The sequence below is a fragment of the Eubalaena glacialis genome, chromosome 4, assembly GCF_028564815.1.
Source record: "Eubalaena glacialis isolate mEubGla1 chromosome 4, mEubGla1.1.hap2.+ XY, whole genome shotgun sequence".
Classification (NCBI taxonomy): domain Eukaryota; kingdom Metazoa; phylum Chordata; class Mammalia; order Artiodactyla; family Balaenidae; genus Eubalaena; species Eubalaena glacialis.
In genome coordinates this window covers 126,217,309-126,244,467 of record NC_083719.1, presented here as the reverse complement: position 1 = coordinate 126,244,467, position 27,159 = coordinate 126,217,309, and the positions used below count along the sequence as shown (strand labels likewise).

Sequence of the window (27,159 nt, the reverse complement as noted above, 5' to 3'; positions counted from 1 at the left end):
CTGACTTTCTCTTCAAGATAAGCTGGACTGAGGAGAAATTCTCTTCCCTGGGAGTGGTGGGGAGTGTCAGACCTTGGGCTTGTACTTGGCAAATACACACACACCCCCCATCCTATCCCAGCCTGCTCACTAGGGAACCTAATTTTAAAACGTGAACTGATTAATTTCTCATGTTTTGTGGAAGCACGCTGAACTGAGAGTCCTGAGGTTTGAGGTCTGAGGGAGGCTTTGCCACAAAATTGCCTAAAAGTGTTGAACGAATGACTTAGTCTTTGTGGGGCTCAGTTTCTTTATCTTTAACTGGGGTTGGGGAGTGGACACGTTACTGTAAGGACACCTTCACTGCTCACCTTCCAGCGTGAGGCGTTGGTTGCCTGCCCTTGACCCCAGGTTGGATGTGGGAGCCAAGAAACAGGAAACTGACGTTTTGGAAAGAGCAGTCAGCAGTCCTGGGTGAGGTCAGAGCTGGCAGTGTGGTGACCTCTGCCCCGGTCAGAAGGTCAGCAGCCAGGCCTCCTCCCTGAGCTGCTGGGCTAGTTCCTCAGCTGACCCCTGGCAAGGGCTCACTTTCACCCCTTGCAGAGGAAAGTCTGGGCGTCACCTTGCCCGTGGTGTGGTGACCTATCTGCACCTGGGACAGCCGCGTGTCTACACCGCACAGACGCGGATCAGTCCTCCTGGCAGAGCTTCGGGCGCTAACCAGAGAGGTGAGGACCAGGGCCCCGCAGTTCCCCTCCTGGGCTCAAGCCCTGACTCTGCTGTGCCCAATGAGCAGGTGAGCTGGCGTGACTCACCCAGACTCTTAGTTTGCTGATCTTTAAGTAGGGGGTGAAGATTAAATGTGGACTTTTCACAGGAACATGAAAGAGCTCAGTAAGCATTTATTATTATTAATGTCCACAACAAAAATAGCCTTTAAAGTAGGTGACCCGTAATGTTCAATGAATAAATAGATAAGTGATGAATGAACCAGAAGTTAAGAGGCTTACATCTCGGCTCTCTCCATCAGTCCTTCGGCTCATTAAAACGGAATGACTTTTTCCTAAACTTGTCCTCACTGCCAATCCCAGCACCTTTGCTAATGGCTTTTCCTCGGTCTGGGATTCTCTTCCCACCTATGTCTGCCTGTCAAAATTCCATCCTTCAAGGCCCCCAGTCACACCTCCTCCATGAAGCTTTCTTTGCTGTTCTCATTAGGACATGCTAACTTTCTCCTTATGTCTCCAGTATATCTCTGTATACTGATGATTCCAGTAAAGGCCTTTCCCCTGAACTCCAGACTTGTGTATCCTACTGCCTGTTCAACATCCTCAAGCAGATGGAGAATAGACTTCTTATACTCAACCTGTTCACCCAACCACTCAGCCAAGCTTGCTCCCCCTGTGGGACCCCCATCTCAGGTCATGGCTACCCTGCTCCTTGTAGGTGCTCAGGCCCAAACATGGGGAGCCATCCTTCACTCCTTCTCTCACAGCCTGCATCTCATTCACAGGCAGTTCTGCCTCTACCTTCAAAATAAGCTGGAATATCGCCACATCTCACTACTTCCACTGCTACCACCCTGGCCCACGCCACCCTTTCCTCTTGCTTGGATTATTGCAGTAGCCTATGATAGCTCCTCTGATTCTTTCAGATTGTAAGTCACATCATTCTTCTGCTCAAAACTCTGCAATGGCTGCCATTTCACTCAGAGTGAAAGCCAACCTCCTTAAAGTGGTCCAGTAAACCCTACATCTTGAGGATGCTGTTACCTCTCCCCTTGTACTGGATAATCTTCCGTTATCCTCTGGAATCACCTCTCCACCCTTCTCTCCCCTGCTCTGTGTCCCCTGGGAGGCTGGCCTCTACAGGGATCCTCAACTCAGCTCTCTCACCCTTTGGCTTCCAGTTGTGTTCAGTCAGTGGAAGATGGGAGGTGAGCGGATGGAGTATTTATTCCTCTGCCCCCTGTGCACATATGGCCTTGGCTAGGCCACAGCTGTGTTCCACTATTAATAACACAGCTCCTGTCATTAGTCCTGGCCTGCATCCAGCTCTTGCTAGATTCCAACAGCCATTCTCTTGTCCTTTCAGGCTTCCCTTCAGGATGTTAATGGCTTTTTAGTCTTCCTAACCCTGGGGTGCCTGACCACCCTTGCTGGTTTTCTTTAACCCTGCCCACACTATTGTAAATAGCTTCTTCTTTAAACTCTCTTTAATTACTCCTTTGGGGGTACCCTCTGCTTCCTGCCCCGTTTTCACTCTGCTCAAGTCACACCCTCCCTTGCTCTTCCTCCAGCATGCCGGGCACGCTCCTGCCTCAGGGCCTTTGCGCTGGCACTTCCCTTTTCCTGGCAGGCTCTTCTCCTGGATGCCCATGATCCCCTCTGCCCCCATGTCACTCAGTTGTCACCTTCTCAGTGACAACTCTCTCTCCGCCCTTTTGAAAACTGCAGCCTCTCTACTCTGGCAGTTCCATTCCTTTTTTCTGTAACATTTTCCATCTTTTTAATACACTGCATAAGTTACTTATTTACTGTTTCTTGTCTTTCTCCCCTCACTAGAATGTAAGCTACACAAGAGAGAGTCTTTTGTCTGTTTTGTTCACTGCTGTATCCTCACAACTTAGATCAATGCCTAGGTATAATAGATGTTCTATAATTATTTGTCCACTGAATAATGTGATTGAATAAGTGACCTGTTGTTCTTCTCTCTCATGTGGTCTACATTTGTTTCCTTGGGCTGCCCTCACAAAGTATCACAAACTGAGTGGTAAAAACAACAGAAACTTACTGTCTCATAATTCTGGAGGCTCGAAGCCCCAAATCAAGGTATTTGCATGGCTATGCGCCCTCTGAAACCTGCAGAGGAAGGATCCTTGCCTCTTCCTAGCTTCTGGTGGTTGCTGGCAATCCTTGGCATCCCTTGGCTTGCAGCTGCAGAATTCTAATTTTTCCGTTCATTGTCACCTTCTGTGTCTCTATCTCTTCACAGGGTGGGTTTATTTTTTGTTTGTTTGTTTGTTTTTTTAAATAAGGAAACCAGTCATATTGAATTAGGGGCCTACCCTACTCCAGTATGAACTCATCTGAACCTGAATAATTACATCTACTACAACCTGTATTTCCAAGTAAAATCACATTCTGATGTACTGGGGGTTAAGTCTTCAATATATCACTTTTGGGGGCCACAATTCTACCCATAACATGGTCTTTCAGTTCTTCTGCTGAATTGTAGTACCCAAGTGCATGTATTATTATCCCAAGTAGATTGTAAATTTTACAAGAAAAAATTTCAATTTTTCATCTGAAGTGGCAAACTGGCTGGTCTTGGGCTGGATTTGGCCTGCAGGCATGTTTATCTGCCCTGAAGTATTGGCTTACACAGTGATTTGCAAGATGTTCTGAATCAGTTTGTGAATATTTAAAAATTTGGAAACTTTACCTGAAAATCTGGGTGTCTGGTTTCCATAACAAATCAGAATGCCTGGTCACACACCAGAGGAACATTGTACCATGTTTCCATATATATATATATACACACACACACACACACACATACATATATATCTCCTATTGGATTTGTTTTCCTTAGAGAACTTTGACTAATATGCTCTTCATTCAAAAATATCCATTGCTATTACCCTGGTTCAAGCCATCATCATCTCACTCCTGGTTGTTACAATTGCTGCAGAATTGGAATTCCAGCTGCAGCCTATTTTCCAAGGAGCAGCCAGAGGAGAGACCCTTTAAAAATCATAAGTCAGTCACATGACTCCTCTATTTAGTGTCCTCCATTTGCTCCCATCTCACACAATGTACAAGTTGAAGCCTTTAGATGGCCTTCAAAGTCCTACACAACCTGGCTTCTCGCTGCCTTCACTGACCTCATCTCTATATCCGGTCCTGCCTCACTAGACTCTGACCACACACACTTTTCCTTTAGCTTTCTAGGCAAGTTCCAGCCTTAGTGCTTTTGTACCTGCTGCTCTCTTGTCTGGAAAGCTCTTTGTTCTTGCTAATTCATCCGAGCTACCCATAAGCAGAAGAGCACTGATTTCCTGCATCTCAAGAAAAGCAATGACTTTTTCCAAAATGAACCATTTATTTCAGATTTGCCAAAATGTGTGTCTCAACCAACTGCCTCAGGGTGTCATCTCTGACAGATGGCCTGGGGTTCCTTCCATTGGTTGGTCTTGATCATTTACAATTTCTGACCTCTGTTGCTGCACCTGTATAGAAATGGTGTGCAGCCAAGTCAAGGAGAAATGTTAAGTCTGAGCATTCATCATCATGTGCAAATTAGACCATGGTTTCTCTTCACTGATCCCCACATACCTCCCAAAGTTCTGAATGGCTGCTTTCTAAAGGAACCCTTACCCTTTTATCCTGGGCCCGAGAAAACATCCTAATTCATACTTAAAACACTGTGCTTTGGTGAGGGGAAAAGACATGAGACACATTATGGGAAGCGGAAACTTTAAACAGATGTGTGCAAGGAAAACATCCTCCATGGCAGTTCTGTGATCAGAGAGACCCTGTGTCCCTGCATTCCTGGCCCCATCCCAGCCCTCCTCTCCCGGGCCCTCCGTAAGTGCTCAGCTAGCTCCAGAGGGCTCAGCATCAGACCACCAAATCCTTCCGCATTGTAGTCATGGAAAGAGCCTGAATATTAGAAAAGAGAAGCTCCTGGGCTGTGGAATCAACTAGACCTGGTTCAAGCCCTGAATCTGACATTCATAAATGGTGGGGCCTTGGGCAATTATACTTGCGTTAGCTTTCTCACTTACAAAATAGAGATGATAATGCTAATATTATGGGGCTGTTATGGGATTTAAATGAAATAGTGTATGATAAGTGCCTGACCTATAGTGAACATTCAGTCACTAGGAGTCAAGACAGGTAAGCACTGAAATTGAAGCCAGACTTCAGAGACATGGCCCTGTCACCTGGGGCTGAGCTGGGATGTGCAGTGGACACCCCTGATCACTCCAGTGAGACTGACCCCTAGGCTATCCTTCACACTCTCATCCCAGTGCTCCTGCCAGAATATAACCTTGACCAGGCCTCCTCCCTCCTTAAAGTGCTGGTGAGACTAATCACAAGTTCAGCCTCCAAGCAGCCTGCAAGTCAGGACCCTTGCCTTCCCTAGGCCACACCTCCTCACTCTTTGGACCACTCACCACCGACCTTTGCTTTGGGCATTAAGGAAACAGTAAGTAATTAATGATCCTTGAGCTAGGTTGTTGGATCAGTCACGCCTCTAACATTGTTGGCATTCAGCTATATTTTCTCCGTCTCCTTTAAGAGATGTCATGGGAGGTTTTCTGAAATTCAGCCATAGTGTATCAACTGCATCCCCCTGCTCTGCTCCTTATCCAAAATGGAAAAGAGTTTGGTCTGGTGTGACCCGTTTTTTGTGCATACTTGTGGCCTTAACATACTTGGTCCTCCATCCTCTTATCTGTAAGATGCTGGGCTACATCAGGAGATTTCCTGGATTCCTTCTGACCAAGACTTTGGGAGCCAGGGCTGGGCGTTGGCTTACTGATGCTGCTGGGGGTGAGGTAAGATGCTGCGCCCACAGGTCCAGCTTCACCCAGATAGCCAAGGGAGGTGTTTGCACAGAGAGGATGGGTGGGGAGCCCATTCCCAGTAGCAGGCAAGTTAGTGTGGGCCAAGCCAGTCAGGGAGGGAGCAAGAACAGCAGCAGCCTTGATTCCTCCTCCCCCCGCAGCCCCCCCACCCCATCCACCCCCACAAGAACCTAACTGTGTATCTCAATCCTAGAATGTGTGGAATGTGCCACAGCCTGATAGGCATGAAGCAATCTGTAGAGAGGCAGGGAGGAGCTCTGCTCCCCAGTCAGAGGCCTGACAGTGCAAGGACTACGGGTCCTGAGGGCTGGGCTGCCCCTCCCATCCTCCCCGGGCCTGCTGCCGCAGCCAGGATATCAAAGACTGCATTGTGCATTGAGCGGGACTTGGTCCCTCGTGTGCCAGGGAGGAGGCGGGAGGAGGGACACCGCTGGGAGGCTGTCCCCTCCCAGTGCTCCTCTGGCTGGTGTTCCCAGGGGCCTTGGCCCGGGGAGGATGGTGCACACATGGGTGGCTGCTTCTGCATCCCTTGGGAGCCGAGTCTGTCCTGGGGGCCAGGTGAGTTTCCTGGGGGGCCCTGGCCTGTGGCTTGGCTGAGGTGGTGGGTCCAGTGAAGGCTTAGGGATCTGCTGGGTTGGGGGAGCTACTCTTCTAAAGATGGGGAGATGGTTGTACTTTCTGGCTTCTTCTTCTCCCTTCCTCACCTAGTATTTGTCATTCTGGCTTTGTGAAAAGGGAGTGAAGCCTGGGAAGCATCTACTTTTCCTGAAGAAAGAGGCTTTGAGCTTGCTCTAGGAGGAGGAGAGAGTGCTGCTTTTGGCTGCCATTCCCAGGGTGTGACTAAGCCCTTCCTTCCTTTCTTCCCAAGATTCCCTAGTTCAGGAAGAAAGCTCAGGCAGTTAGTTCCTCTGGGGCCCAGGAGTGGTCATAAACTTGGCCTAAGCCACTCAACCCTATTTTTGTCAGGGTTAATGTTACTGGAGAAAAACAGGCAGTTTCCTGCCTCCTACCCGTTATAGTGTGATTTTTCTTTCTTTCTTTTTTTTTTTTTTTGTACGTCAAATTGAGGTCACAGAGTTGTTGCTCTAAGAATTGTCAAGTCATCTGAGACTTGACACAGGGTGACCAACCTTGCCGGTTTCACTGGGACCCAGGGCTTTCCCAGGATGCATTCAGTGCTAAAACTGGGACAGTCCCAGGCAAACTGGGGTTGTTGGTCACCTTAATGCAAGCTCCTCGCTTCTTTTCACAGCAAGACCAAGGTGAGGCCCTGTGGTCTCGTGTATGGCATTTATCAGGATGAGTGGTGGCTTTGGGGGAGGACTTGTTTGGGAGACAGAAGAGCACTACACCAAGAAATCATTCCTAACCCTTGTTAGGATTCCGTATCTTCCTGGAGCACTGCCATGTTTCCTTGGAGGGGGAGCCCAGGAGAACCTCTAGCTAAGGCCTTCTACTCTCTGTGAGAGATGACTTTCCCCTGTAGTCTTGTGACCTGGGCTCGACAACATGGAAGGCACTAGAGGTTCCTAAAGCGAATCTGAAGGAGCCACGTTCTGCTTCCTCTGCTTGAAGTCTCAGCCTAGGCACCTTGGTACCTCCAGCAGGGAGAGACTCCTAGACTAAGCCACCCTAGACTTTATAAGCAAGCAAATGCCCTTGGCACAAAGGCATGACCTTCAGCTAGGAAACAACTCTGGAAGAAAGCTTCTCCAGATTTCTAAGATGTATATACTTTTCAGACCCTCCCCCTAAATCCTGTTGTCATTGCACCCCATGGGAGCAGACGTTGCATGGGGGCTGTGGGAACATGAAGGACCACCGGTCTGTAAGGCAGGGACCTGGGTTCTAGATCTGACACAGTCTACTTCCTCTTAGGCAGGCATCCTCACAGTTAATCACCTGGCCTTTGAGGCCAGAGTGTCTGGATTTGATCTTAGTTCTTTGATTTGGCTTGAGCAATTTATTTAACCTTTCTGTGTTTCAGTTTCCTCACCTGTATATTTTATGATATAATTATGCCTTCCTCATAGGGTTGTGGTAGGGATTAAGTCTACATGTGAAACAGTTAAAACAACCTGGCACACAGTTAATTAAGCACAATAAATAAAACAAGGCACATTAATCACATCTCTATGACCCTGGCATATCATGCTCTCTCTCTAGGCCTCCCTTTTCTCATCTATAAAATGAGGGGGTTAACTCAGCCTGTGAAGGTATCTTAGGGAGCTCTGCTCCTAGTCCCTGACACCGAGCTTCAGCTGGAGCAGCTCTGCTCTTGTTTGACATCCTGTTGTTCAACCCAAGATTTCATGCAAAAGAATTCTGCAGCTCAAAACCAACCAACCAACCAACCAACATTGAAGAAAACATCCTCAAATTTCTTATAATACTATCATTCAATTATCTTATTGTTTCACCAGATTTTTGCCGTTGAATTGGTTGGCATCCTGGATTCACTTTTTCACCAGGAGTCAGCCTGATATTTATTTCTACTGAGGCTTTTCATGCCATCTCCCCAAACTGTTTTCTGTACTTGTCAGGGGATTTCCCTAGGGAGGATGATACATTGTTATAGGTCTGAGGCCAGTTGTTGTAAACATCCCCTTCTAGGTTCCCCCTATTTATCCTACAGAAATGGAACAAAGTATGAGACACATGCTGGAGTGACCTAATAGTGTGTGACTTTGGGCAAGTCTCATATTCTTCGAACCTCAGTTTTCCTGTCTGTAAAATGAATCTAATGATAGTATCTATCACACGGAGCTTTTGTGAAGATTAAATCAGATAATTCATCTCATGGGTTTAGCACAGTGTCTGGCTTCTGATAAACCCTCAGTAATTGTGGGCTGTTTTATTGTCAGCTAATAGGGACCACTCCCACATCCCTTCTTCCTATTCCTTACTCCACTGGAGTAGGAGTCTGTGCTCCTGCTTCTTTGGCTGCTTCAGTCATTGTGTCTGTTTCAGTGGGAGTAAACAGTGAGGACCAACAGTCCTCAGGGGTTAGGGAGGCAGGAAAGGAGACGGCTTGACAGTACTAAGCCCTGGACAGCTGCCCAGCTGGTTTGCCTTGGTGTGACACAATGACAAACATTGTCCCTGACACCCCCCAGGTGTGCTGCATTCTCACACATGGACTCTGCCTGCAGCATCTGTTTCCGTGATGTTTCTTACTTACTCACATAAATCTCCTGATTGCATGTGGGCAGGGGGTGGGTTTCTAGTAACTGCCATTATTTCTGGCTTCTGGACCCCTGGAAATTCTTGCCACTGTTAAACTACAGTTGCTCACTTAGGATCACAGAGCAAGTCATGTCAAGATTTGTTGGTCTAAAAGCCTCTAGCACTGCCCCCTTATCTTTAAACACTATCTTGAAGACATCTGGCAGACTTACACCCTTAAACAGAGGATGTGGGAGAGATACATTTGCCTACATTGATTGCTGTTGTTTGTAACTTTCCTTTCAACCTTTTTGGTAAATATGAATCATCGGTAAAATTATAGGAGATGGGGGGGGGTGAATGCTGACAATAGTAAACGATGCTTCACATTTGAGCTTTAAAAAACTCGTGAGGGGGCTTCCCTGGTGGCGCAGTGGTTGGGAGTCCGCCTGCCAGTGCAGGGGACACGGGTTCGAGCCCTGGTCTGGGAGGATCCCACATGCCGCGGAGCAGCTGGGCCCGTGAGCCACAATTACTGAGCCTGCACGTCTGGAGCCTGTGCTCCGCAACAAGAGAGGCCGCGATAGTGAGAGGCTCGCGCACTGCGATGAAGAGTGGCCCCCACTTGCCACAACTGGAGAAAGCCCTCGCACAGAAACGAAGACCCAACACAGCCATAAATAAATAAATAAATAAATAAAAATTAAAAAAAAAAAACAAAACTCGTGAGGCGCTTTGAACGTACTGATAATAGAGACTATGAGAACAATATGCAAATTTCTACTTTTTGTCATATTAGCTTCAGAACTTTCTTTCTTTCTTTTACTTTTTGAAAAAATAAAAGATTACAGATACAATTAGGGTCCCCTGGTAGTTCTTCCCAATCTCACTACCTACTCTCCTTCCCCCAAATTAATCACATTCATGAATTCAGTGGTTTCGTGCTTTTATTACATATTTGTGTACTCGTATCATTGCAAAGAATTTATTTTGAAGATTTTTAAACTTAAAATGATATCATTATGCAAACTGCTTTTTTTTTTTTTGCTCAACATTATGATTTAAGATATATTCATGTAGATAAATGTAGCGGTAATTCTAATTTGGTATTTGTTCCAACAAGGACAATGTGGGTTTACATCATAAAAATTGCTGGTTGTATGCTTGTCAGGTCAAAGAAAAAAAATGTGGGTGGAGAAAAAAAGAATGCAGGGAAATGTTTACTGTTTAGTTATCTTCTTAAAGTTGGGAGTGGTGGTGGATGGGTGGGATCAAGGAGAGACTGAGAGAGGAGAAACAGGAGTGAATTCTCATTTCCAGCAAGTTTCTGTGAGTGAAATATTTCCCAAGTTGGAAACCTTACATCTCAGCGTTCTGAGGTTGGGTTTATGTAGTGGAACTGGCAACGTCTGCACCCAATGATCTGGATGGCCTCTGACTCTATTGCTGACTTGCTGTGTGACCCTGGTAAAATCATTACTCCTCTCTGAGGCCTTAGTTTCTCAACAGTAAAATTAGGAGTGGAACTCAACGGTCTTTTATTCCCTTCAAATATTCGTTTTCTGTAATTATTGCCTCTCCTCATCTTTATCTCTCATATTTAAAATGTCAAGATGCCTTCCCTTTTCTAACTTTAAAATATAGTGTCATTCACTTTATTCCCTGACTTCTCATTTGCCAAGATCACAGTCCATATTCTCACACTCACACCCGTGGACTGCCATACAATTTTTCAGCTATCCTCCTTGCTTCTCCTCCTTGCCTCTCTCTGTCCTTCCTGTACTATCCCAGGTAGAATTTCCACTTTTGTTTTGCCACGCCTATGCACAGGAATGTTTCATAGCTCCATATTGCTTGTTATATCCAATCTAAATTCCTCTGCCTTCCTTAAAATACTCTCCCTATCCTGACTCTACCATATTTATCCATTTTAGCCCCATGACCACTCACCTCTCCAGTATGTCCTCTGTCAGCTCATGTGCATGTAAAGCTAATTCACCCCTTTCCTGCTGAGCTCTTTACCAGCAATCCTGCTTTTCTACCACCTATATAAATCGACCAACAAAATAAAGAGGAAGCCATAGACTGGGGGATAATATTTGTAAACCACATGTCTGACACTTGTATCCAGAATATTTAAAAAAAATCTTATAACTCAGTAATGAGAAGGTAAACAACCCAATTAAAATGTACAGACACTTTCATTCAGAAAATACAGGGGTGGAAAATAAGCATGTGAAAAAATATTCGACATCATTAGTTATTAGGGAAGTATAAATTGAAACAATGAGATAAAACTGCAAACCTACTAGAATGGCTACAGTTAAGAAAACTGATACTATCAAGTGTTGATGTGGATGTGGAGCAACAGGAACTTTCACACATTGCTGATGAAAATGCAAAATGGTATAGCCATTTTGGAAAGCAGTTTGGCAGTTGTTTTTTTTTTCTGTGCCAAAGTCAATTCTATTTTATTTTTTTAATATCTTTATTGGAGTATAATTACTTTACAATGCTGTCTTAGTTTCTGTTGTATAACAAAGTGAATCAGCTATATGTATACATATATCCCCATATCCCCTCCCTCTTGCATCTCCCTCCCACCTTCCCTATCCCACTCCTCTAGGTGGTCACAAAGCACTGAGCTGATCTCACTGTGCTATGCAGCTTTTTCCCACTAGCTATCTATTTTCCATTTGGTAGTGTGTATATGGCAATGCTACTCTCTCATTTTGTCCCAGCTTACTCTTCTCCCTCCCTGTGTCCTCAAGTCCATTCTCTACATCTGCGTGTTTATTCCTGTCCTGCCCCTAGGTTCATCAGAACCATTTTTTTTTTTTTTTTTAGATTCCATATATATGTGTTAGCATACGGTATTTGTTTTTCTCTTTCTGAATTATTTCACTCTGTATGACAGACTCTAGCTTCATCCACCTCACTACAAATAACTCAATTTCGTTTCTTTTTATGGCTGAGTAATATTCCATTGTATATATGTGCCACATCTTCTTTATCCATTCAACTATCGATGGACACTTAGGTTGCTTCCATGTCCTGGCTATTGTAAATAGGGCTGCAATGAACATTGTGGTACATGTCTTTTTTTGAATTATGGTTTTCTCAGGGTATATGCCCAGTAGTGGGATTGCTGGGTCATATGGTAGTTCAATTTTTAGTTTTTTAAGGAACCTCCATACTGTTCTCCATAGTGGCTGTATCAATTTACATTCCCACCAACAGTGCAACAGGGTTCCCTTTTCTCCATACCCTCTCCAGCATTCATTGTTTGTAGATTTTTTGATGATGGCCATTCTGACCAGTGTGAGGTGATATCTCATTGTGGTTTTGATTTGCATTTCTCTAATGATTAGTGATGTTGAGCATCCTTTCATGTGTTTGTTGGCAATCTGTATGTCTTCTTTGGAGAAAGGTCTATTTAGGTCTAGTTTGGCAGTTTTTAAATAAATCTCTGTGTTTTTTGAATTGAGTGTTAGTAACTTTCTCTGACCAATAATAATAATAAAAATAAAACTAGCTTCCAGAAAGTAATTTATTGATTCATAAATGAAAAGTTCAGGGGTTGTTTGTTTCAGGTATGTCTGGGTCAAAATATTCAAATGATATTATCTGGAAGTTATCTTTCCTAAGCTCTGTTTGTACTGGGTTGGCCTCAACCTCAGGCAAACTTTCTCCCTGTGGTGGGCCCCACAGCTCCAGACTGTCATATTCACAGCTTCAAGTGCAGTGAAAAGGAATCTTTTCCTGAAGAGGTCTAAGGAGAGTCCTAGGACCAGTTCCCATTGGCTTAACTTTGGTCACCTGGCCACAGTACAGCATAACCTGACTGGCTTACGCTTGAGTCATGCGTCCACTTTTGGAGCTAGGGATGGAATCAGCCCCATCTGAATGATATAGACTAGGTTTACATGGGTCACATGGCTAATGAGGAAGCCAGGGATTGAGTCCAGAACTACCTGATTGCAGATTTTTTTCCTAGCCACTTCTCTACCTGCCTCCATTTTTAGAAAACAAAGCATGTTCATTACAGAATATTTGGAAAGTAGACAAAAGTATAGAAAAAATGGTTAAAAGTGACCCAGCAATATCTATCATGGACCTTTTGGTTTATTTCCTTTGTCATTTTTAAAAAGTCATATATTTTTCCTAAAGTACTTTATTCTACATGATAGTTTTTTTTCCAGTTTTATTGAGATGTAATTGACATTCAGCACTGTATAAATTTAAGGTGTACAGCATGATGATTTGAACTACATACATCCAGAAGTGATTACCACAATAAGTTTAGTGGACATCCATCATTTCCTACAGATATAAAATTAAAGAAAAGGAAAAAAATTTTTTCCTTGTGATTTGGGCCCTCTCTGTTTTCTTCTTGATGAATCTGGCTAAAGGTTTATCAATTTTGTTTATTTTTTCAAAGAACAAGCTCTTAGTTTATTGTTTTTTCAGTTTCTATTTCATTCATTTCTGCTTTGATCTTTATGATTTCTTTCCTTCTACTGATTTTGGGTTGTGTTTGTTCTTCTTTTTCTAGTTCCTTTAGGTATAAGGCTAGGTTGTTTATTTGTGATTTTTCTTGTTTCTCAAGGTAGGCTTGTATTGCTATAAACTTGCCTTTTAGAACTGCTTTAGCTGTGTCCCATAGATTTTGGATCATTGTGTTTTAGTTTTCATTTGTCTCCAGATATTTTTTGATTTCTTCAGTGATCCACTGGTTGTTTAGTAGCATATTGTTTAGCCTCCATGTGTTTGTGCTCTTTGCAGTTTTTTCTTTCTTGTAGTTGATTTCTAGTCTTACAGTGTTGTGGTCAGAGAAGATGCTTGATAGAATTTCAATTTTCATAAATTTCCTGAGACTTGTTTTGTGGCCTAGCATGTGATCTATCCTAGAGAATGTTCCATGTGTACTTGAAAAGAATGTGTATTCTGCTGATTTTGGATGGACTGTTCTATATAAACCTATTAAGTTCATCTGGTCTAATGTATCATTTAAGCCCAGTATTTCTGTATTGATTTTGTCTAGATGATTTGTCTATTATTGATATAAGTGGGGTGTCAAAGTCCCCTAGTAATATTGGGTTACTGTCAATTTCTCCCTTTATGTCTGTTAATACTTGCTTTATGTATTTAGGTGCTCCACTGTCAGATGCATATATATTTACAATTTTTATATCTCCTGTTGGATTGATCCCTTGATAATTATGTAGTGCCTTTCTTTGTCTCTTGTTACTGTCTTTGTTTTTTTAAAGTTTGTTTTGTCTGATATAAGTTTTGCTACTGCGGCTTCCTTTTCATTTCCATTTGTATGGAATATCTTTTTCCATTCCCTCATTTTCAGTCTGTATGTGTTCTTAGATCTGAAGTGAATCTCCTGTAGGCAGCATATATGTATGGGTCTTGTTTTTGTATCCATTCAGCCACTCTATGTCTTTTGATTGGAGCATTCAGTCTACTTACATTTAAAGTAATTACTGATAGGTATATACTTATTGCCATTTTGTTAATTGTTTTTGGAGTTCTTGTTTCTTTCTTCTTCTTTTGTTCCTTTCTCTTGTGATTTGATGACTATCTTTAGTGCTATGTTTGTGTTTGTATCTCTTTTTTGTGTGTGTATCTATTGTAGATTTTTGGTTTATGGTTACCATGAGGCATTTATACACACACACACACACACACACACACATAACTTTTGTACTGTGTATTCTTTACTTATTGTGGTTACAGATGATTTTACTACTTTTTTCTTTTAACCTTCCTACTAGCTTTATATGTAGTTGAGTTACTACTTTTACTGTATGTTTGCCTTTATTAATGAGCTTTTTTCTTTCGTAATTTTCATGTTTCTAGTTGTGGCCTTTTCTTGTTTGCTTGGAGAAGTCCCTTTAAAATTTCTTGTAAAGCTTGGTGGTGCTGAACTCTTTTAGCTTTTGTCTGTAAAACTTTTGATCTCTCCATCAAATCTGAACGAAAGCCTCTCCAGATTGAGTATTCTTGGTTGTAGGTTTTTCCTTTTCATCACTTTAAATGTATTGTGCCAGTCCCTTCTGACCTGCAGAGTTTCTGCTGAAAAGTCAGTTGATAGCCTTATGGGACTTTCCTTAAATGTAATTTGTTGTTTTTCTCTTGCCCTTTTAATATTCTCCCTTTATCTGTGATTTCCAACAGTTTAATTACAATGTGTCTTGGTGTGGTTCTCTTTGGGTTGATTCTGTTTGGGACTCTCTGTGATTCCTGGACCTAGATGTCTGTTTGCTTTCCCAGGTTAAAAAGGTTTCAGCTATTATGTTCCCTGCTCCCTTCTCTCTCTCTCTTCCCCTTCTGGGACCCCTTTAACGTGAATGTTAGTATGCTTGATGTTGTCCTAGAGGGCTCTTAAACTGTCTTCATTAATTTTCATTCCTTTTTCTTTTTGTTTTCAGCTTGAGTGATTTCCACTACTCTGCCTTCCAGTTCACTGATCTCTTCCTCTATGTCATATAATCCACTGTTGATTCCTTCTAGTGTATTTTTTATATCAGTTATTGTATTCTTCATCTCTGTTTGGTTCTTTATATTTTCTAACCCTTCGTTAAAAACTTCTAACTTCTCACTCTGTTCATCCAGTTTTTTCCTGAGTTCTTGAACATCTTTATGATCCTTACCTTGAACTCTTTATTAGTAGATTGCTTATCTCCACTTCACTTAGTTCTTCTTCTGGGGTTTTATCTTGTTCCTTCATTTGGAATATATTCTTCTGTTGCCTAATTTTGCCTAATTTGCTTTTTTAAAAAAAATTCTATGCATTTGATAGGTTAAGTACATTTCCCAACCTTGGAGTAGTGGCCTTTTGTAGGAGATGTCCTATGTGTCCCAGCAGTGCACTCCTCTCTGGTCACCAGAGCTATGTGATCTAGGGGTGCCCCCTATGTGGGTTGCATGGGTCCTTCTGTTGTGGCAGGCTGACTACTGGGGTAGCCTGGTAGGTATGGCTGGCCCCCAGTCTGGTTGGTTGCCAGGTCACTGGTAGGCACAACTGGGTAATCTGAGGCAGCTGGCTGTGGAGCCCCAGCGGTGCTGGGGCTAGTGCTGGTGGGTGGAGCTGGGTTCTAGGTGGGTGATTGCAGGGTCAGGGGTCCTGGATCTATTGTTAGCCTGCTGTTGAGCAGGGTTGGTTCCTTACATTGTTGACTGCAGGATCTGGGGTGTCCCTAAGCTAGTGTTGGCCCACTGGTGAGAAGGGTTCGGTCCTCTGATGGCTGGCTGAGGGGCCCAAGGTGTTTCAGAGCTGGTGTCGGCCTGCTAGATGGTGGGGCCATGGCCTGGAGGGTCCCAGTGCTGGTGTTGACCTTCTGGTGGATGAGGCCAGATCCCAGTGCAGCTGTCTGTGGGGCCCTAGTTGTCCCAGAGCTGGTGCTGGCCTGCTGATGGGCAAGGCTGGGTCCCATGGGGTCCTGGGCCTGGTGCTGACCTGCTGGTGGTGGGCTGAGTCCTGACATAGCAGGCTGCAGGGCTATAGTGGTGCTGTGGTTGATGTCTGCCAGATGGTGGGTATGGTCAGAGCCCAGGGGATCCCAAGGCTGGTACTTGCCCATGGGTTGGTAAGGCTGGGTCCTGGGGCTAGTGCTGGACCACTGGTGGGCAGAGCTGGGTCCTGGGGTCTCTGGCTGCAGGGCCTGGGGATCCTGGAGCTGGAGTCAGCCCTGTGGTAGACAGGGCCACGTCCTGGGGTGGCTATGAGCTCAGGGGTTCTTAAGGCAGCCAGCCTGCCAATGGGTGGGGCTGTGTCCTTGCCTGGCCTGTTGCAATGGCCTGAGACATCACAGTACTGGTACTGACAGGCTGCTGGTGGGGCCAGGTCCAGCACTAATAAGCTAGAGGGAAATTCCAAAATGGTGCTTGCCAGTACCAGTGTCCTCATGATAGAACAAGATCCCCAAAATGGCTGTCCCCATTGTCCATGTCCCCATGGTGAGTTCCAGTTGCCTCCTACCTCTCCGGGAGGCTCTCCAAGATAATCAGGTAGGTCTGACTCAGGCTCCTTTTAAGCAGTAGCCTCTTTCCTGGGTCCCAGAGAATGTGAGATTTTGTGTGTGCCCTTTAAGAGTGGAGTCTCTATTTCCTTCAGCCCTCTGGGACTCCTGAAAATAAGCCCCACTGGCCTTCAAAGCCAAATGTTCTGGGGGTTTGCTTTCTAGTGCAGGACCCCTGGGCTGGGGAGTCCAGTGTGAGCTTGGACCCCTTACTCCTTGGGGAGAACCTCTGCAATTGTAATTATCCTCCTGTTTGTGGGTTGCCCACCTTGGGGTATGGAACTTGACGAGACCATGCCTCTGCTCCTCCTAGCTGTCTTACTGTGTCTTGTTTCTTCTTTATATCTTTAGGTGTAGAAGATTTTTTTGCTAGTCTTCTGGTCTTTCTCATCAATAGTTGCTCTGTAAATAGCTGTAATTTTGGTGTGCCTGTGAGAGGAGGTGAGCTCAGGGTCTTCCTACTCCACCATCTTGGCCACTCCCTGATATGACAGTTTCTTGTTGTGGTCTCTGGTTCTTTTTCAAGGCCCAGCTCAAGTCTTCAAATCTTTCATGCTGAAATATAATTCCATGTTTAAAAGAGCTCTGTAAACTGTAAATCCCTGTGCAACTATTAACTGTTCTTCACATTATAGAGCTCCCTCTGATTTTCCAGATTCTTTACTGTTTCTCAAGAAGATGTCTTCTGGCTCATGGGTCCCAGAACAGTTGGTGAATTAGCTCTTTCTACTCTAGAGATTCTCACACTATAGAGAACATCAGAAATCCTCAAAGTGCTAGGTGAAAATACATGTCTCCAGACTCTACCCCTAGATATTCTCAGGGGAGTAAGTGAGAAGGCTCCAGGAATATTTTAAAATTCATCTTTTTATTGAAATTTATCATTCATACAGAATTGTACATGAAATTATATGTACACAGCTGGTGAATTTTCACAAGGTGAATATATCCAACTATGCTGCTTCCTGTGGCTGTAATTCATTACTTCTCATTGGTATATTGTATTTAATTGTATATGTCATCATTTACTTATCCATTCTAGTGTAGATGGACATTTGAATCATTGCCAGGTTTGGGCTGTTATGAATTACTACTGCTCTGAGTATTTTAGTAGATATATTCTTGTGACCACATGTATGTATTATTTGGGATAATAGTGGAGTGGAACTGCTGAATCTTATGCATATGTACCTATGCATAGGTTCAGCTTGAAGTGATACTGTCAAACAGTTTTCCAAAGTGAAAATTTTCAAAATTTATTCTCACACTTGCAGTATATGAGAGTTCTGGTTGCTGTGTATCCTTACAAACACTTGACTTTACCTGTTTTTTTCATTTTTGCCAATCTGTGTAGAGGTGTTCCACTGTGGTTTTAATTTTCATTTTCCTGATGAACTTGAGAAAATTTTCATAAATCTACTGGCTGTTTGGATATTATCTTTGGTGAAATGCCTATTCAAGGCTTTTGCCCATTTTTCTAGTGGGTTACCCATCTATTTCTTAAATATTTTTAGCATTCTTTATATATTCTGGATTTAAATTCTCTGATGAATACACATATTGTCTATAGTTTCTTCTATTCTGTCACCTTTTTCGCTCTCTTAATTACATCTTTTGACTAATAGAAGATTTGCTTTTAATGTACAGTAAGTCCCCTACATACGAATGAGTTCTGTCCTGAAAGCAAGTTTGTAAGTCTAATATGTTCGTAAGTCCAACAAAGTTAGCCTAGGTACCCAACTAACACAATCAGCTATATAGTACTGTACTGTTATAGGTTAATAATACTTTTCACAAAAATAATACATAAAAAACAAACACAAAAAATAAAGAAACCATTTTTAATCTTACAGTACAGTACCTTGAAAAGTACAGTAGTACAGTACAACAGCTGGCATACAAGGGCTGGCATCGAGTGAACAGGCAAGAAGAGTTACTGACTGGAGGAGAGGGAGGAGGTGGGAGATGGTAGAGCTGAAGGATCGTCAGCAATAGGAGACAGAAGGCAAGCTGCAATTTCACTCACACCTGACGTTGATGGCACAGCTTCTGGTTCCTTGCTGGATTCAATTCTGTCTACCCTCTTGAAAAGATGATCCAGTAATGTCTGGGTAGTAGCTCCTCTTTTCTCACCCTAGATGACACAGTACCACTGGATTGCATTCTAAACAGCTGCTGCAACCTTCGTGTACTGTTCTACGTTCCGGTCCTGTGCCTCAAAAACTAACAGTGCCTCCTCAAATAAAGAAAAGCCCCTTGCCATTTCCTGCATTGTGAAACTCTTTGGTTCTTCAGTTACTTCTTCTTCCTCTTGTCTCTCTTCGTACTTTCTCTGGGCACGTTTGCATGTTTGAAAGTTCACAACTTGAAGATTCATATGTAGGGCATTTACCGTATTCCAATCTATCCATTATTTCTTTTGTGGGTAGTACTTTTTCCATTCTGTTTAGGAAATTGCTGGCTACCCCAAGTCATGCAGATACTCTTCTTTTACTACAAGTTTTTTTTGGTACAGGTATCTTTTAAAAAACAAGCAACTAAATAATTCTGATGCAGACTATCCACAAATCACATTCTGCAAAACTGCGATTTTCTGCTCTAAACCTCACGTGTCCTTTAAGAGCTGTGCGCCCTACCCTCTCCCCCAAACCAGGGTCACCATCATGAACGTCCTTCTTCAAGGTAGGCTCATGCCACAGGCCCTCATGGTCCTCAGGCCATTGTCTCTTCTCATGGAGCCTTACAACAGGGACAGACTCACAAAGTTTGCCAGGGCTGGGTGTAAATACGTGAGCTGGCAGTTTGGGGACCGTGATAGCCAGAGGACAAATGCCCCATAGTGGTGGCAGCGAGCACTCAGTCCCAGCTGACTGTTACCAGATAAGCATGAGGGTCCCAGACTATAGTTTTTCCAGTTTTCAAAGCAAAGCCAAGCATCTGGGTTATGTAAAACATCCTGATTTCTAAACGATGTAGAGCAATTTAAACCTTAAAAATTCACTGTGCGGTAGCAGAAACTAACACACCATTGTAAAGCAATTATACTCCAATAAAGATGTTAAAAAAAAACAAAAAAAACCCCAACAGCTTGTTAAAATAATTCTTAAATTCCTTTAGCCTCTCCCAATATTTTAGTTACTTTTCCTCAATTGCCTGTGTTTCTTCAACCTAGTATAAAATTCTTTAGGTTTTCCCCCTTCTTTAGATCTTCATTTCCTCATATGGACTTTCACATTATATAAAACATATGTTAAATAAAATCTCTATGTTTTTCTCCTGTTTAAAAAAAAAAAAATTCACTGTGCAGGGGGAAAAAAAGAAAAGAAAAAAGACAAATGTTTGTGGGTTTTCTGTGGCCTGTGGCCTCTGGTATACCAGTTTTCAAACTCTGTCCTAGTGTAAGGAAGCAGGCTGCCACTCCAAGTGTGATCCTGGGACCAGCAGGATGGTCACCTGGGAGCACACTAGAAATGAAGAACCTCAGGCTTCCATCTACTGAGGCAGAATCTGCAATTTATCAATAGCCCCAGGTGATTCATACACTCATTAAAGTGTGAAAACTTTATGTAGATGTATGGTTCTTTTTTTTTTAATTTTTTTATTTAATTTTATTTTTTTATACAGCAGGTTCTGATTAGTCATCCATTGTATACACATTAGTGTATACATGTCAATCCCAACCTCCCAATTCATCCCACCAGATGTATGGTTCTTAATACTGGCTCAAATCAGAATCATTTGGGGAACTTAAGAAAAATACCTGTATCGATGTGGTGTTGTCTAGCTCTTCCCGGCCGGGCCCAAGTCGCGCCTGACGAGGGACGGACGTTCATGGCGAACAGGACCGCTCTTTTTTAAGGCAGTGGTGCGGAACCCCGTCGGACCTCGGTCTCCTGCCCCATGCCTCACGGCTGGCGCCAGGCGGACCGGGTCCACTCACGCAGCTGACACTCTAGCCTCTCCTTCTCGGAGGGTCTCGCGAGGCGTCCCAGAGCTCACCACGCGTCCCCCGTCGGTGCGTGAGCGTCCCGCCTACTCCCTGCGGTGCCCCTGGTTGGCTCCAGGCGTCCCTCAGGTGGCGTCGCTTCCGGTTCTCAGTGAGCCCCTCGGGTCCCCCCTCTGGTGGTGAGTCCGGTGAGCAGCTCTCTTGGGGAGTCCAGGTGATAAGGGAGGCACGCCGGTGTCCCTTGTAGGGGCAGGTGCCTTGTGCGGGTCATCCTCATATGTGCAGGGGGACTGACTTGGCCGTGTGTTCCCTCTTCGCCGGGGTTGCACGCGGGAGTGTCAGCTATCGTGACGGGCAGGGAAGAGCCCCCACCCCGCCCCCCGCCAGCAGAGAACTGGCATCTCCCGAAGTGCGTCCGTGGGCCTGATAGGGAGACGATGGGTGGGGGACTGGGGGACGACGCGCCCTGGGTGGGAAAGCCTTCTCGAGCGATCCGAGAGGGAGTATTGGGGCGCCGGACCTCCCTGCCGCCGCCCCTCCGTAGTGCGCAGTAGCTCCCGCAGCGTGTGTGGGCAGAACCCCTCGCCTTCCGGTGAGTGGTGGGCTGGCCCCGCCGTGAGGCCACGCGCCGCTCTTCAGGGGAGTGGGGAAGAAAAAAAGAAAAATACCCATGACTGGGCAGCACTATGAACGATGTAAATCAGCATTTCTGGAGATGAGGCCTAGGCACTGATATTTTTAAAAAGCATCCTGGGGGATTTGAATAGGTAGCCAGTGTTGAGAAACACTAATTTACATCAAGCCCTCACTTATGACTGGGAAATGTGAAATCTCAAAAAATGGACGGATGAAATATCTTGACCAATGTTACCTAACTAATGTTATCGGAGAATCTGATTTGTGCAAACTCATATCTCATGATTCCCAAGCCAGAGCCTTTTTGCTGTAGTTACTTCTGGTTCCTGGAGGCAGAACGACAAAATGATCCTGGTAGACTGTGCCTCATTGCTGCCAGCTTTCTAGCTAAGCTGCCTAACTTTCAGCACTGACCCCTAACAAGATTTGCTAGATGAAGAGCTGTGAGCTAATGGGCCTGTCCTTCAGCCCATTCAAGCCAAAATCCATTTCATTCCCTGTTCATTACCCAAAAAAGTGCTAACTGTTCCTGCTATGAAGACATGGAAGATCCTCAGCTTGGGTCTCAAAGTCCCACTGTATAGGCACAGAAGAAGGCAAAGATTTCTGGCAGCAATTTGAGGATTTGGGGTCAGCATTAACCAGCAGTGATTGGATGGAGTGTGATTACTTCATCTGTTATCACTCTTGGGCTGCATCAACAGAAACACAGGTCCAGAATGCAAACGTGGTAGGTCTGCTTGAGTTTGATCCACCAACATTTTACAATTGAAGAAGCTGGATGTTTAGATGAATGACTGACAAATGGTGGTTGAGCCAAGATTCCTAATCCCTATTTCCATTATCAGGTAATGCTTATAATCTTCTGACCCCATGGTGGAGTCCTTGAGCAGTGTCATGTTCAAAAGAACAGAGTAACCAACAGTAATGTGTTAAGGACTTGAGTTCTCGTGTTGTATTTTGAGGATACCGTGAAGGAGGCCCACATCCCATATCAATACTTGTGAATTTCCCTTCTATTCATTTTTACCTGCTGCCTTGTGCTTTATTGCTGTACTCTTCTTCTCTTTTCAACCCCATGCCATCAAAATAGCCTCCTCCTTAACCCTAGTCTATGCTATGATTTTCTTTCCTCTCCTTTTCACTCCAATTTTACAGCTGCAAAGACAGGAACACTTTAGAGAGCTGGGGAGGAAAGAAGTCCCATACAGGACTCTGTATAGTGGGTAGACAGAAGGGCAGTCTGGGGACAATCATACATTTCAGGGCCATTACAACCATGCCCCAGCCACCTCCCTTATGATGCTATTCTCACTTGCTCTGCTCCAGCACTTCCATTATCCATCTTGCCGTAGTCAGATCTATAATGACCTTGTAGGCTCAGCATATATTGAACACCTTCAGTATACTAGGCCATGGGACTCAGTCTGAGCTGTAGGTGGGAATTTTTTTTTTAAATAAAGTGGGGACACCCAGGCTGCTGTAGGATTGAGATAGTATGCTTTAGTTGAATACTAAATAATTATTAGGCAATGGTGATAACAATTAGAGTTCTTCTAGGCCACCAGCCCTGGAGAAAAAAATGATCACTTGATAAAAACGTGCAGTCCTTGCTTATAGCTTTCTTATATTCTCTCAAATGATCTTTCATTTGATCTCCTCCAGGTAAAGGAACTTCTTCCAAGGATCCAACCATATCCAGTGAGATTATATCCTCATCTGAAAACAAGGAAAAATGTTTCCTGCCACAGAATATGACTCCAGGTATCTAAACCCCAAAGACAAAACCTATTTAAAAAATATTTTCCATGTAGAATATTACAGTAATCCCCTTATCAGTCCCATCTGCAAACTCCCTCCCTCTGATCCTTTCTAGGCACCACCATCAAATACATCTTTGTAAGCATGACCTTGACTATGATATTCACTTGCTCACAAATCTTCCAATGCTCTCCATTGCCTGTAAGATTAAGCTAAGCCATCTCAAGCTAACACTCAGAGTTCTTCACAATCTGGCACATATCAGGAGCTCCATACGTATTTGCTGTGTTAAATAAAGTATATCATCAAATAGCTTTTAAGGTGCTGAAGGGCAGGGGTAATTTTTTGAATTATTAAGTATTCTACGTAGTACCTAAAAGAGTTTTTTGTACATAATTGGTGCTCAGAAAATGTTTGGTAAATAAATACATGAATAATTGAATAGGTCCATGGAGGTCATGTTTGTATTCTGTATACTACCAAAAACAGTACCTTATACAGAGTTGGTGAAATAAATAAGTGAATAAAGGGTCGCGTATGTGGGGTGAGATTGGCTGAGCAGAAGGATGTCTGTCTGAATCTTTCAGAAGGAGAAAAAGATTTTGAAATTAAAGTGGAAAAAATCTTTTTCTCAGTACATATCTTTCACAGTGTTCCCCTTAAGAGACTTCAGTGAAGCTGGCAAAGAGAGAACCATCCTCAGAGATAGAGCTACACCTGGGCTGAATCTTGTGCTGGAAACTCTGAGGATAAACCTGTAGAAGATACAGTTTCTGTTATCCAGTAACAGGGACCACTTTTGAGGGCAAATCACATGCCAAGCACGTGCTAAGTCATCCCTGCATCTACTTCTCATCCTCACATGCTCACCTCTAGAAGGTGGCACCACACTCTGCATTTCAAAGGCGGCAAACAGGGACTCAGAGACGGAGGTGACTTCCCTAGTGCTGCACAGTTAATACGTGATGAGAAAGGCATTCAACCCCTGGTCCTTGTTTGTAACCAGGGTGTTTCGTTGCCTCCCAAACATGTATTTTATCCAGCATACAAAATCGAGATTTGTGAAAAAAGATTTGCATTATGAATGTTTTGAAGGATATACACTATGTAAACAGTGTAATGTCATGCCAGATTCTTTCTTTTCCCAATTTCAAATTCTGTCAGACTTCTTGGTTGACAATGAGAAAAACCTTGCCCTCTGTTTTTTGGTGTTGCGTCAGTCTGCTTATCTGTCTGTCAGCTTGGGCCATCCCTGAAAAAGCTGAATCACTCACCATCTGTTGTCTCATGAACACAGTGGAGTCAGCATTTTGTCTTATCAGTGCATGAAGGCAAGTGAACAAAGGGTACATGTAGGTGAAACTTAACCACCTGAACCTGAACTTGTCCGTCTTTCAGCATTTTCTGCCATGATGCTGTTTCCAGGAAGGTCATAGGGTGAGAAGGGGAGACTCAGCTCCAACTGCCAACCTCTCCTTTATGAGGAAGAGTCCCAGACCGAATCAATCAGATACATTATCATGACTAAACCACCGGTTTTCAGAAGGATTAAAAAAATGACAAAATGCACTTCATACTAAGACTAGAGTGAACTTGATTTATTTCTCTGTCCAAAGAGGGCACTGTAGGATCACACAGTGGCCCAGAGATGCTGCTCTGAGTATCAGCTCTCACTGGTTGAGATCCACAAGCAGTTTGCTTATTTAAATCCAGGTCTTTTGAGTTCCATAAACATGGATTCAAGTACATGGCAAGGAGAGTCACATTGAAGGGGCCGTCACTTATTAGGAGCTTTTCCCGGGCAGATTCTGGAGGGGAGTTCAGATCAGGCTTTGAAAGGACAGGAGGATTGGTGAACAGAAATCACAGAATCAATTAGTGTCAAGGTTAATTACATTGTAACAAGATGGGGCTGGAGCACTGGGGTTGGGGGGTTGCAAGGGGCAAAAGCTAATGCTCATGTGTGTATTGAACATTTAGTATACACCCAGCACTGAACAAAATGCTTTATGCACATAATCTCATTTAGTAAGCCTCTTAAAAACCCTGTGGGATAGTACTCTAAAAGCCATCTTACTAATCAGAAAAGTCAAGCGTAGAGAGGTAATTAACTGCTGAGGGTGGTGCAGTTAACAAAGGCAGAGCCGAGCCTCGACACCCGGTCTGTGTGGCTCCTCCTCCCTGGGCTTTACCTCCTCCTAGAGATCAGTGGTCAGTGAGGCTACCAGACGGACGTTGGACCTGGACTGCCGAAGATGGAGGGCTTGCATGAGATTAGAACACAGGCCAGGGAGGAATGGAGTGGAGCAAACATCCACCCGAAGCTCTCACCGATGTCAGGTCAGCTGGGCATGTCCGAGCTGGCCTGCAGCCACAGCATTTCCACGACTTCTTGGTTAAAGACAGGAAGACAGAAATGCAGGCTGCCTGTGTTCTCAGGCCAGCATGATAGGGGCCGTCTCTAATGTGCTCAGGAATTTGCAAAAGCCCTGGCAAGTTAGGGCTAGAAGACAGACCTCTGTGCTTATCTAGTTGATGCCTTCAGGGTTCATCGTGTTTGATAATTATTAATGCAATTGCTACTTATTGTCTGAAGAAGACACATGGCAAAGTGCAGTTATAAGATGAACCTCCTCAGTGTGGCCTTTCCCAGCAACACTATCCACTCTCCAACAGCTCCATCATTCTCTTTACCCTATTAACATTTTTTATTTTATTCATAGCACTTTTCTCCATCTGCAATTACTGTGTTCATGGAATTGGTTACTTGCCAAGAATACAAGCTCCATGAGAACAGGACCTTGTCTATTTTGTTGCCTGCTGTATCTCAGCACCTAAAACAGCCTCTGTTCACAGTATTGAATGAATGTGCATTTTGAAGATATTAAAGATAGACTTTAATATATTAGCCACTTACCCTGACAAACAACAAATGCATTATCAGAAAGAAGCAGGTTAGAGGAAATGCATGTGTATATGTATAATGCATGTAGTATATAATATCTATTACATATGATAAATTTGACATATAAATATACTTCTATAAATATGGATAAATTAGTATTCTTGGGAAACTTTCACAAATCATCCACAGGAGGAAATATATGTTCTAGCTGGTTCTGTGTGGCACTGTTCCCTCAGTGCCAGGCAGAGCTGGAATATACTCTGTACAAACAGAAATAACCAACCCAACTGCAGCAACTCCTGTGATTCCAGAACATTCTGGGCCTCAGCATTTTTTCTTCTGGGGGAGGAAAGTTTAAAGAATGTGCTCAGAGAATTGTTAAGATCACTTGTAATCTCTGATGAGAACATCAATTTAGGGGTTGGGTGTGGGAGACGTTGGGGGTTATCTAATTCTTTCTTCCCTATTTCTGCATTTCCATCCTGATCTTTCTCACTGTTCTCTTTAAGATCTGACGCTCTCCTTCAGTGTGAAGAGCCGCTCCAGGAGGTGTGTAAATGGCCCCTTGCAAGAAGCAGCCAGGAGGCGGCTCTGGGCGCTGGAGAATGAGGACCAGGAGGTGCGTGCATTGTTTAAGGTGAGCTTCGCGGAGCAGTGCAACCTTGTGTCCACCTTGTGTCTGTCCACAACAGACTCTCCAACACCTAGGACAGCGTTAGGAACAAAGTCGGCCCTCAAGAAAACATCTGACTGACTGAATGAACGAAAATGTACACATTCTCTGCTCAGCAGGAATGGGTCAAGCCTTGGAGTCAGAGTCAGAGAAGACTTCATTTAAAATCTGCCACTATTAATTTTTTGACCTTCAGCAAGTTACTTAACCTCTGTAGAATGGGAATCGTTATAATACCTACTTCATAAAGTATACTTTTTTAAAAATGTGGTGAATTTGACTTTTTAAAATTGTGATAAAATATACATAACATTTTCAGTTTTAATAATTTTTACTGAACAAGTCAGTGATATTAAATGCATTCACATTATTGTGTAAACATCACCACTGTCCATTCCAGAATTTCTCATCATACCAAACTAAAACACTGTACCCACTAAACAATAACTCCCCTCTATCCCCTTTCCT

General features: G+C 43.7%; 1 protein-coding gene across 4 annotated transcripts in view; it reads left to right on the top strand.

Moving 5' to 3' along the window:
- The first annotated feature begins 5,983 nt into the window (after positions 1-5,983).
- Positions 5,984-27,159, top strand: part of SH3TC2 (SH3 domain and tetratricopeptide repeats 2) — a 108,051-nt gene continuing 86,875 nt past the window's right edge. For all 4 annotated transcript variants that reach the window (XM_061188323.1, XM_061188321.1, XM_061188320.1 and 1 more), the window contains exons 1-3: positions 5,984-6,133; positions 23,018-23,116; positions 26,528-26,655. In XM_061188323.1, the coding sequence (XP_061044306.1) occupies positions 6,082-6,133; positions 23,018-23,116; positions 26,528-26,655 (279 nt within the window). In that variant the 5' untranslated portion in view covers positions 5,984-6,081. The remainder of the gene's footprint in view (positions 6,134-23,017; positions 23,117-26,527; positions 26,656-27,159) is intronic.